This window comes from Puntigrus tetrazona, chromosome 13, assembly GCF_018831695.1.
Source record: "Puntigrus tetrazona isolate hp1 chromosome 13, ASM1883169v1, whole genome shotgun sequence".
Taxonomy (NCBI): Eukaryota; Metazoa; Chordata; class Actinopteri; order Cypriniformes; family Cyprinidae; genus Puntigrus; species Puntigrus tetrazona.
In genome coordinates, this window is record NC_056711.1 from 16,674,526 (window position 1) to 16,688,013 (window position 13,488).

Sequence of the window (13,488 nt, forward strand, 5' to 3'; positions counted from 1 at the left end):
CTTATTTAAAACCATAAAAAAATTAGCTTTTTTTATTATTATCACTTACTATACACAATTTTTTCTATGAAATTAGTCGAATGTTATTTGTCATTTGATTTAATTGTATACGTTATTTGGTTGAATTGTTTTTTTAGGTCGTCAAGAATACAGTCAACATTCAGATCGGAGATGTAAATGATAATGCGCCATCATTTCTCAACCAGCCTTATGCCGTTCAAATACCAGAGGTAATGTAAACGATTCACTTCTCAAAATCAACTTGCAGTGACATTCACATGCTATTTTGCTTCTATAATGTGATTTATCTTCTCATTTACTGTTTGAATATATCGTATAAAATTGTATTTAATTTTTGTATGCTATTTCATTAAGTTATTTCATTTATATTTTTATTTATTTTATTATTTTATATTATTTCACAATACATTTTTTTTTTTTTTTTTTTTTTTTTATACTTATTTTACTTTTTTCCTCAACATACTGAATGATTTGAATGATTTCATGATAGGAATTAAGAAGAAAGAATGAAAGAATATGTTTGCAATGCACAGAATGTTTGAACTCTTTATTTCTATATATATATATATATATATATATATATATATATATATATATATATATATATTTTATTTTTTTTTTTTTTTTTAAATCTTTTTTTTTTTGTCATATTCATCACCCCTGACAAACTCCCGTTTTCTCTCACTCTCCTCTCCTCTGCTCTGTCTATCAGCACTCTTCCAACTTCAACTTATCCCTCTCTCCTTTTCCCATCATCCGTCTGGCCCGTCCCCTTCTAATCCCTGACATGAGGTAATTTGGTAGAGTAAAGTAGACATCTCTCTCTCTCTCCGTAGCGCACACACACACGTACACACACCTCAGCTGATGTTTATATTGTGTGTCTATATACATCCCACACTCCTCCCCACAGCAAATCTTCAAAGCCACAGTTCTTTTTTTTCCCCTTTTCAATCTGTCATTCTGAGTAAATAAAAGTAGGGTGAGAGTGAGCGAGTGTGAGCGAGAGAGCTGTATTTAGCTGATGTTGTTTACTGAGGCTTGATGATTAAGCTGTCTGCAGTTAGGAGGACAGAAGAGGACCCGCATGTTTGGCCACCTACCCATAATTCTCGCTCTTCATCAGTCCTGTGGAAAACTCAAAGAGATTTGGATTGTTTAGCGCGGAGTCTCTTTTACCTTTTAGCATCAGTGAATCATCTTGTAAGTTGAAGCTTGTATCATTTCTTTTGAAACATGTCCAGGTCAGATTTCACCACAAAGTAATGAATATGAAGCTTATTTGAGGTTCATAAAAAAGTATATATTCTAATTAATATAAAGTATATATTTAAATTTATAATGTATTTAATTTAAATGTTTTTCACATTATTCAAAATGGTGATTTTCATTTATATATTTACAGATTTGTTTTATTTAAGCCATATAAATACACACCATACAATATGATTTATACATATTTTACAATGCATTTTTAATATATATATATATATATATATATATTATTATTATTATTATTATTTTTATTTATTTATTTATTTATTTATTTATTTATTTTTTTGTATTTTACTGAACATTTAGACCTCTACTGTAGCTACTGCCAGTGGCTCCAGTGACATTAAACATTATTGGTTCGCACATGCTTTGACTACACATCATTGATACCTAGCATAATTTAATCTGAGAGTAACAGCAGGAAGGCTCTCCGTGTTTAGAAAGACAAGCTTAACCTGCCCCAGTTTCACCCCAACCACCTTTTCCTTTTTAAGTCTCTCTGTTTCTGTATTTTGATGGCTTAATTACCTCCGCTGACCTCTCTTGGCACGTGGAAACACACAGCGGCATCACTCCATCAATCTGTCACTCAAACTGTGTTCCACAAATCAGGGATTATCCTGATATCACTGCTCAGAGTCAGAGGAATAGTGTAAGATGGTAGGAAGAGCTTGAAAGAAAAAGAGGCCTTTCTTCCAGGAAAGGTTAAAGGCGGTAAGAACTTTCGTTTCTGTACCTTTAAAGGAACACTCCACTTTTTTTGTAAATGGGCTCATTCTCCAAGTCCCTCAGAGTAAATGAGCCATTTTTTGACCCATTTAAAATCCATTCAGTCGATCTCCGGGTCTGGCGATAGCACTTTTATCATAGCTTAGCATAGATCATTGAATCCAGTTAGACCAGTAGCATTGTTCAAAAATGAACAAAGAGTTTTGATATTTTTGTAATATTTAAAACTTGACTCTTCTGTAGTTATATTGTGTTCCAAGACTGGTAGAAAATGACATGTTGCGATTTTCGAAGCCTACATTATGTTACAACTCCTGCTGAGGCCATGGTACTTCAGTAAACTTTCTTGATTATTACGCTAAAATGGAATTGCATCTTTTTATTTTCCGTCTAAGTACACGTTATAAAATAGTAAAAATATAGAAACTCTATGGTCATTTTTATACGCGATGCTACTGGTCTAATTGGATTCAATGATCTATGCTAAGCCAAAGTCTCTTTAAGACAAGTCATGTGACTCAGCGGCCATCTTTGAAACGCTTCTCAGGCATCCAAGGGCAGCTCCTATCTCTTTGTATTGGAAAACATCAAATACTCCCAAACTGTTCACTAAGCTGACGATTAAATGTCATATTTGTAATCACCAATGAAATCTGACAACAACTGTGCAATAGTAGTTATTTCTTTTGCTCAAATAGCGTTATTAAAAGCGTATTTCTCAGGCGAGATCAGTCAGTGCGCATGCGCAGTCCTAAGCACACATCTCAGAATGCTGACTGTTTCTATAGCAACAGCACATGCTTTGACTTCACAGATCAGCGATTGGCTATTTTATTAAGAAGGCGGGGCTTCTTGTGATTGATCGGCCATTTTAAGCATTGAATTTTTGCCCATATAAAACTATACGAGTGACACATCTTGGGTATTCTGTAGCCTAAGGTATGCTAAAAGTGCTATCACCAGTCCCGGAGATCGGCTGAATAGATTCCAAAATGCTAGAAATCCACTTATTAACTCTGGGGGAGTTGGAGAATGAGAGCATGTCTAAAAAAGTGGAGTGTTCCTTCAAGGTGTTTAAGCAATTTTTTTTGTATCCTTTTTTTGAGTCAACCAGCAAACAAAAAACAAAAATGTATGATATGACCTTTTTAAAGCTGCTTTAAGAAGGAATATTTCAAGAACATCAATGAAATTAAAACATTTATTCATGTAGAGCACTTACAGAATGATTTGTGAATAGGTTGAGTGTCATAGAAGGCTGCAGGAAAGAACTGTGTGTGAATGGGCTTGTAATTGGCAGGGTAATTTGCTGGGCAGTAACTGTGGGAGGTTTCTTATGGAAGAAAAGCAGGTGAACGGCATTGCTTCTGACAGTTATAAAGCTGCTTAAATTTACAGCTGCGTGTGTGTGTGTGTGTGTGTGTGTGTGTGTGTGTGTGTGTGTGTGTGTGTGTGTGTGTGTGTGTGTGTGTGTGTGTGTGTGTGTGTGTGTGTGTGTGTGTGTGTGTGTACGTAAGCATGCGGTTGTGTGTGTCAGTGTTTACTGCACTGTTATTCTGCAATGGCACTGCTCAGCTGCTGAATCTTCAGCGCTACAGCAAGAGAATTATATTGTCTGATTTAAATGTGATGAGGAAAAACAATGGTTATGTGTTATTGAGATCTGAGCTGAAAATGGCTCGCAGTCCCATTCAGTTTGTTGAATTAAATTTATGTGCATATACACTACTGTTTTTTTTTAAAGAAATAAAATGTGTACAGTAAAGATGCATTACATTGACCAGATGTGGTCAGTTAAGGTAATCAAGTAATCCTGAAAAAAACCCCAAAGTAATAGAGATTTCACAAAAATATTAAGCATGCAGTTCTTTTCAGCACTGGTAATGAAAAATGTTTCTTGAGCTTCAAAGCAACGCATTAGACTGATCTCTAAAGGATAACGAGACACTGAAGACTTAATCAGTTTTGTTTTTGTCTACAGTATTACTGTTTGTGGTCAAAGAAGACTTATTTAAAAAAAAAAAAACACTAAAATATATAATCAGCAGGCATGTAATGTCAGTATTTATTTTTATGTTAATTGGACATTTTGTGGAGCTTCATGGTAAAATATGTTTGATGGCTGTTAAATGTTTTGACAATATTGAAACTGCTTATTTTAAAAGAAACCCGTTTACTTGATTTTTCTATTAGAGAATGAAAAAATTAAATCATTTCATTGTTTTCCAAAAAGACCTCTTAGACTCCTAAATTCTGAATATTTTGCCAACCCTGAAGCGCAAGCGTGATAGTATATGCTGAAGAGTGACCTGATCCTGTAAGAAATCGATTTTCTCTAAGTAGTGTAATATGAAAGATGATGAATAACACTCATTAACGGGCCGCTGTGTGTCATAGACTGAACACATCGCGCTCTGCATTTGAGAGTGAGCAGGTGCCTGAGAGTTGATCATCACCCGAAGAGCTGCACAATGTGTGTGTCTTCATTGAAAATTCATTCACATAGATGTAAATGTAAAGCATTACACCTTGAAAGGCCGTATCTCTCTGCATGTGGCAGTGCCATTGTTAGGATGGGCACCTTGTATTGTGCAAGACACAGAGTGATTTCTCTTTGCATATACTGTACATTACTAATAGTGAGTTATAGCAGTGGCCTGTAGCAGAGCTTTTATACAAAGCATGACATTGAAGGTATACATTTTCACTTCCTATTGATAGATTTGTATGAACGCGTGTTGTTGTTGAGTGTTTGTAGTGGAATCACTCTGTTGTTAGATTGACTGGCTCATTTTTGGCTTTAGTTCACACAAATTTCAACTTATCGGCACTTGTTTGTGTGCAGAAGCACACTTTTCGGTTTGACTTCACAGAGAGTCGAGATCCTCCTGTGGCGGTGAGCAGCTTGTCGGGATGTTTTTTTTGTGGTGCTGATATAAAGTAACACATGGCAACACAAGAGTAAGAAAATACACAGATAAAGCATTGTATTTCACTGTGATAAATCTTTTGCTCTATTTTCTAATTTTGCACGTTATTGTATGCACCTCCAAGTGCATAGAAACTTTCAAGGCAATGCATTTTATTATTAATCTGCAATTATTATGTGAATTACATGTACTGCACTATGCAATGCAGCCTTTGAGCTGGAAAATAAAAGTGGATGCTATAGAAGAACTATTTTTGGTTCCCAAGACAACCTTTTAGTTAGAAGTTCTTAAAGAGAACATTTTAAACATCTAAATAACATTTTTTTCTGTATAAATAACCTTTTGTGGTTTGGAAAGCTTACATAGCTACCAGTAAACTTTATTTTAAACAAAGGGGCATGATTTAGTTATAGTTTTTTCCAAATGTTTGTGTCAGTTGTGTATAATGTCCAAAAATGTGGCCACGGCTTGGATTACTAAATGAGATGGATATGTATATGTATATGTGTGTGTATATATATATATGTGTATATGTATATGTATATATGTGCATGTGTAGGAATTTGTGATAAAACAAGATGTAATCAAAGGTTGTTAGTAAATAATAGAGGCCAGTGCTGCATGTCATACAGTGGCAAGCTTAATAACTGTTTTGGGAGGCAGCTTATGGTATTAATAAATATTTCGAAGGGTGAGCTCAGCCCTGTCAGAACAAAAAATATGATATTTCCAAACTGACTATTTTCACTCCCAAACCTGCCAAACATTCAGAAGACAAAGAGTGAGTGTGCTGGCTTTCAATTTACGTTCAAAGAAAAATGGAGCTGCGGGAAATGGAGATTTGTGGTGGACAGTGATGATATGGCCTCTTGATCTGTTTGAAAACCGCCTGCCAAATGTAAAGCAGCGGATGTTTAGGGAAGGGAATTGCTCTCCCCAGCCAGTCATTACGGAATTCACTGCTGGAGCGGTAAACTGGAGGCTTTATTCCCGTCACTCTCACTGAAATCTATTACGAACACTAACACACACACACACACACACATTTTCCCTGCACCTCTAGTGAATAAGAGAGAGGGGAGGAAGATGGAAAGAGATGCACTCAAATATTTAGCATTTGTGTTTATACAATAGATCAGGTTTGGCAATAATTGGCATTCAAGAGAGATTTATATTATTTATTTGTTTTATTGTAAAAATGTTTAGAGATTAATATTGCTTATTTTATTGTAGAAACGTCAAATGTCCTCATATCTGGATAGCAGATGTCCTCTTGGAATGATGCATTAGTGTTCAAAAGTTTGGGAGTTTTGGAGTTCCTTGTGCTCTCCAAGGTTGTGAAAAATTATTACAATTTGAAATAGCAGTTTTCTATTTGAATATATTTTAAAATGTAATAAATTCTGTGACGCAAAGTAGAATTTTTCGGTATTATTGCTCCAGTCTTTAATGTCCCGTTATCCTTCAGAAATCATTCTAATATGCTGATTTGCTGCTTAGGAAATCTGTAAAATTAAATAATCTTAACCAGTATGTCATCATTTACTAAACCATCATTACAAGCTCTTTTGAATTTTCTTCTTTCCTCTTAATAGAAAAGAATATATTTTGAAGAATGTGTGTAAGCAGATATTTATTGCTCTTCATTGACTTGCGTAGTATTTTTCTGTACTGTAAAAGTCAGTGAGGACCATTGGCCCCAATGTTTTGTGCACATAATGGATAGTGGAAGTCAAATTAAGCGACAAACCTGGCAAGTGATACAGTAATTAATAAAAACAGCCACATCACCAGTGGCCTGTTTGGTCTTTATGGCATTAAACTGCCATCTCTCATTGAAAATGAATGTCTCTTGGTTGCTTTGTTGCTCAAAATTGCTTTATATGTGAACACATTTTCTGAGTTTGGCCAAAAATGATTTTAGAAGACAACGTAATTAAGCTCATCATTTATGTTGGAATGCATCTATGATGCCTAAAATGCCACCAGCATCGAGAACAGGTTGCTTGTAAGCGTTTTAAAGGTATTTGTGATGCTGCATGTGTGTTTCTGTCTCCGTTTGTGTGACCATGTGTGTTTTGATGGCTATTTAGTGAGATATCACAGATGCAGACTCATCTCGCTGCAGTTTAGCACACATCATTTACACTCCAGTGGCTAATACTAACAACGCCTGCGTCCTGTCCGTCAAACTCCCTCTCCCTCTCTCTGTGTCCTGTATCTGCTTGAGCATGAAGAGCACCTTTGATTTGTGTTTGCAGTTTTTGGAGTCTAATCTCACCTGTCATACCAGAGAGGGAGATAGAAAGAGTCTTCCACGCCTGCACTGCTCGAATCAACCAAACCGCAGAATCACACATTCACAGTCGTTCCTGTAGCACACGTGAAATGTAGATTAGTCAGAGCAGAACTCCGTTGTAATCACAGGCTGCTCATTTATGTGGGAAGCGGTTTGCTTTCAAGAGTCTTCCAAAAATAGCAGGTTGTAATGTTTAACATATTAGAAGTATCCGTGCCGTTTTAAACAGATACACTACTATGGTTTGGGTTTGGTTAAGTTCTTTAAGGTTTTTGAAAGGAGCCTCTGATGCACCAAGGCTGCGTTTATTTAATCAGGAATAAAATATCCCCAAAAAAAAAGAAAATATAGTAAAACATGTGATTTATTCCTGCGATCAAAGCTGAATTCTCAGCAGTGTTGCTTGATCCTTCAGAAATAATACGCGGATTTGATGCTCATGAAAAAATGTATGATACAGTAGTTTAACGGTTTGTGAAAACCATGATACATTTAATAGTGCTATATTTTATCATTGGTATTTAGGAAAGTTAAAAAGAGCAGCGTTTATTTGTCATTTTTATCAATATAATTTATCCTTTTTAATTAAATAAATATAAATAATAAATATAAATAATAAATAAATGATAAATATAATTTAAAAAAAACCCTAACTTTTGATTATAGACTGCAGTGGGTTTTTAAAGCTTTCGAGTCATGACGTTTGGTTCAGATGAATGTGCCGGAATTAGACAGCAACTGCACAAAATATAATTTGACATTTTAATCAATTCATTGTTCTCTCTCTCTGTGTAAAATCGATGCACTTTTACTCACAGATGGCAAGATTAATTTTTTACATTCTGTTTCATTTCTGATATTGATTGTATATTGTATAATCCGTTCTGATTTTTGACTATGATATATGTTGAATGTGTGGTTTTGTGATAGTTATGTTTACTAGTGGATATAAGTTTTTGTTTGTAAATGCTGGCGTTTAATCACGCGGAAATGATGATTCTGTCATCATTTACCCATCCTCATGTCAATCATAACTTGTGCAAAAATGTTCTCACAAGGAACACAAAAGGAGACATTTTTCACGCGCACACCAAAAGCATAAGAGCTGTCAGATTTCGAGAAAGTGCCAAAGTGTTAAAACTCGTATTATAGATTTACATGAAATACATAGTGGCATGATTATATGAAGTCATTGTTGACTGAAACGGAGTAAATTATGTTTAGATAATCCTTTACCAGATATCAGTTAATCTAGCATGTTTTTTTGTCTTACCTGTTTCTGTTTCATTCTGTATTTCAGTCTCTCTCGCTCTCTTTTTCCTCATATTCCCGGCACAACTTCTTTGATGTATAATTGAGTCCTGCACCCGATCCCTCTTTTCCTTTTTCAGTCTGTCTTTCCTCTCTTTTCCTGGAGATGGAGAGAGAGAGAGCAGAACTGTGACTTATGCACATATCAATGTGAGACAGTATCCACTACATCCACATGATATGTAAGGAATTTTTAAGATGACAATGAAAATCTGTGATTATCTATCTGTCTGTCTTTATCTATCTATCTATCTATCTATCTAGTGTAAATTTACTTGATCACTCAATGATTTACACAACACCAAGAGAAAGTTGTTGGTGGAAACAGCCTGGTTTTATAAGACCGTATCTTCATCACTTCTCATACAAGTTCTCTCCTCCTGTCTCGCTTCATCTCTTTTATCGCTCTCTCCTGCCTTGAATTGTCTTTATAAATGAGGGAAGGTTGCATTTAGTTTAGCTTGAATATTAAATGAGCCTTTGTTTGCTTTTGTTTCACTCATAAATCTTGTATGTTAAATATTCACAGTGTGTCTCTATCTGCTGCAAAGCTACATGGAGTGATTGCAAAAGGCCACTCGGCTCCCACACACACACACACACACACCTATCCTCAGCTCTATATAATCATAATGTTAGATAATATGAGAGCATTAGTATCTATCTGTTCTCACCGCAGCTATAATCAACTGTTTGATGTGTCAAACCGGGTGTGTGTCAGTGTTTGGCTTGTGTTTGTGTTTGTGTGCATGAGCTCGCATGTAGATGTTTGCTTGTGCATTTGAAGTGAGAATATCGATATGTCAGTATACGGCTTTGACAAGTATATTTATATACTGTGAAAAGCATTTGATGTATGCTGTATGCTTCTTGCACTTGATTATTTGTGGTGATCATATCTCATACCCTGTTTCATCTTTATATCAATCGATTGCTCATTTTACTCTGTTTTCTCTTGTTATTGCTCTTTAGGTTACTCTTTCATAGCTCGAGACACTTAAAAATCAAAATAGACACCATTTCTTTCTATCTATCTATCTATCTATCTATCTATCTATCTATCTATCTATCTATCTATCTATCTATCTATCTATCTATCTATCTATTCATCATTTGTATTTAATAGATGAATCAGTTTTTGACATTCAGCATGAGCATACAATTGTAATATCGATTTGATTAGTTTGAAATATTTTTGGAGTTCTTACTGGAATTAAATGTAATTATTTTTATTCAGTTCATTCAAAATTAAGTGTAATTTTAGAAGAACGTATGCGTATTTTAAATCAATTATAAATCTAAATACATTTTATGTAACCTAAAAAATGCATATTCATGTAGATTAAATATTAATAAATGTAGCAACTCAAAATGCATACAGTATCTAACACATGCACAAAAACATGTACACACAGTCTGATGTTTACGTACGTATGTTTAGGAAATTTGTAATTTGAACTTTTGATTTCAGACTTGGAAATATTGTTCAGATTGGAGCACAGTCTAAGACTTTAACTTTCAATTTGCTCTCCATTTTATCTCATTGCTATTTACCTTACATGATTTTCCTGTATAAGCTTTTTGCTCAAATGCTCTCTCTTGAGGTGCGAGTGAATGCGCCTTTTGTTTGGGTAAATATGAATTTTTTTTTATCCCTGACTGAAAATGACATATTGAAAGCTTTAGTCTGCCGTCAAATCGTAAATACGAGGTCACGAAAACATGGCGCTGATAACTTTGCAACAGCGTAGAGTAAACATTACGATGCTATTTTTTTTATTGTTCACAGTAATAAAATCCAAAGTGGTTTATTATCAAGGGTAAAAGCAGCAGTGAGAAGTGAAGACTGGCCCTATAATTAGCGATTTTCTCCATGGCCACACTGGGTCTCCACCACAGTGAGTTAAATCAGCCGCTGATAATACGGCTCCTCTGACAGGACCCTCATCTAATAGACAGGAAATAGACATCACCCCAAAGAGCAGCCATAACAGATAAACACTCCTCTTCCTCTGCCGTTCCCCCGTTGATGTGGGGGTTTCAAAACACTGCTTTATAATGCAGTAAACAAATGTTTTGTCACACACGCAGCGGTCTCTCACCAACCGTGCATGTACATGCTGATCAAATTAGCGATTATAGAATCAACATGCATGCACAGTTTAAACACACACTTTGATAATTGCAGTGTTTTATTTAGGACGAATGCAACGGTATCAAAGGAATAAATGAAGCTGGAATGCCGTGTCTCTTTGTGCAATGCACCTTTTGTATGGTAATCAGCTCTCTGCCCATTTGCATTTAATTCTATTAAAAAAAAAAAACCCACACAATTTACCTGAACGAAATGGATAGAGGCTGAGAAATGAGACTGAGAGATATGAGACTCACCAAATGGGGAAACAGTGTTTATGTGGTAATTTTGTATTTCTGACAGTCGATGCATTCAAAGTTGTTTTATCGGACTGTTTGACTTTTTTTCGGCCCAAAATAAAAAAAGTCATTATTTATTCTTCTTTCCAAACCCAGATTATTTTGAATTATTTTGCATGTTTTATTCGTGTATTATTTTCATTCTGTTTTGCATACGCACACCCTGAAAGAAAAATACAGTTGTCAAGCTCCACAAAAAAAGTCTTATGAAGGCACCTCTGTCATACAGACTACTCGTAACTTGACACGTGAAGAGACATTGCACTGGTTTTTGTGATTGTCAAAATGCGAATATGCTGAAACATGAACGAGATTTGAAATGTAAAAAAAAAGTAGTCATTTCCTCTTCCGAATCTATTGGACGATTTGGGATGTGTCACAAATCGTATAAACCTTTCTAACGTTTCTTTATGGTGCTGTTTTTTTTTTTTTTTTTTTTTTTTTTTTTTTTTTTTTGAGCTTGACAGTGTCTGTTTTCGCTGTATGGAAAAGAGCTGTGCTTGAAAGTCAGCTTTTTTTTCTTGGAGGAGAGAAACTCAAGAGTGAGTAAATCATGACAAAATTTTCATTATCATCCTTTTCCTGTCTTTTCCGTAGCATTTCTGCGGTGTGTTCGTCCCATGTGTGCGTCTGACCCTGGCTCGCTCCCGCTGAGACGTAAAAAAATAGGATGAATGAGAGAATGAAAGAGTTTGAATGATTGAGGCAGAGGAATGGGAGATAGAGGGTTTTTCTTTGTGGCGTCCTTGTGCTCTCGCCATGAGGTACCCAAATACCATCAGTTTTTCTCTTTGTGTATTTTGTTCTCTCTCTCACTCTTGCTTTTTTTTCTCTCTCTCTGTGTCTCTCGGCCTTCCAGGCTCTTTCTTGATTATCTTTCTTCTTAAACACACAGCACAGACCTTTGGTGACCAGTCAGCCGTGAGCTGTGTGTGTGTGTGGAGTGTGAGTCGATCAGATTATACTATAAGTTTATACTTCTTCATACTCACCTCTAAAGGTTGATAAATACTCTATTTACATAGGTTGCTGGCATATGCCACAGCATTTGTGTGTTACAAGCTGAGTGTTCATATGCACAAATACATGGTCTTTGGCTGTCAGTGTACAAGGTCAAAAGAGTAAGATCATTTTGTATGAGTGACAAAAAAAAACATTATTTTTAAGCTAAATACCTAAACATCAGACTGCGTGCATTGAGTTATTACATTTATTAATATTTATTTTCTTTGAATAAACAAATGTAAAATGTATTCATATTAGTAATAGATTTTTTTTTTATAATATGAAAACATTATTGTAAATACTTTAAAGTATATTTAATAAATCATTTAATTCATAAATTAATAAAAAAATATATAAATATATAATTATATATATATTCTCACACACACACGTAATGTAATTATTTTTATTAAAATAATAAGAAAAAACCTGGAAAGAGCCTTTTACAAAATATTATTATATTACATTGTATTGTATTGCATTATATTATATAATTAAAATTGAATTAATATATTTACAGCTGGTAAAATTTGCTTACCTAGAGCACTTTTTCAAAATTTTCTTTCATAAAATATAAAAATGATCTTATTTTTATGAAATTTTACTTATCCTACTTTAATAAACTTACGCTTGCCCTTGTTTTAAAGTAGTGTCACCAGCAGTGATGGAAATACTTTTGTAAGATGTCAGTAATTGTGGGTAAAGCTTGCCGGAGGCCTATGGATTGTGGCGTATCGTTGCATGCTCTTTCAGTGTAAGTTCTGATTGGTAGATTCAGAAGAGAGTGATGAAAGAGATGGAATAAAGGAGGATGGAGATGAGCAGCCCCTCCCGTTCAGAGCCATTTCCATCCGGCAGAAGAGGAGGAGAGCTGCTCTTCTGCTTCATTACTCATCTTTCACTCTCTCACTTTCTCTTTCTGCTCCATTCTCGTCATGTTCAGGAAAGTGGATGAGGACAACACACACACACACAAAAAAAAAAAAAAAAAAAAAAACAGGAGGAAAATGAAATATGAGAGTACGAACAAGAAAATTGAAAATCAGATCTTGGGCAATTTAGATGCAATGTGAATGAGAATGTGAATATCACTTTAATACTTGCGTCCTGCCTTCCTTCTCACACCCTCTGTATATTTTTCAAACACTGGTTTTACTGGCAATTTACATATCTATATATCCATATATACAGTGTGTATATACAGTATTATTTATATATATATATATATATATATATATATATATATAAACACACACACACACACACACACAGTGGTAGTTGATGTATCAATCTGTCCTATAATGGGAAAAAATTACTTCTAACATTGAAGATAAACATCTCTCATGTTTTTATTTGTCAACTACCCATATATATATATATATATACATAAGTGTGTGTATTGTATGTCCCCACAGATATGCAGTTTGTTTCATTAGGATATGCAGATGTTGTTGTGCCTTCCTTATCAAGGAGAAGAGGTGTTTG

At 34.8% G+C, this 13,488-nt stretch overlaps 1 protein-coding gene across 2 annotated transcripts in view; it reads left to right on the plus strand.

Annotated features, from left to right (window-relative positions):
- cdh23 (cadherin-related 23) overlaps positions 1–13,488 on the plus strand; it is a 206,589-nt gene that overhangs the window by 54,244 nt on the left and 138,857 nt on the right. For both annotated transcript variants that reach the window (XM_043255698.1, XM_043255699.1), the window contains exon 6: positions 138–230. In XM_043255698.1, the coding sequence (XP_043111633.1) occupies positions 138–230 (93 nt within the window). The remainder of the gene's footprint in view (positions 1–137; positions 231–13,488) is intronic.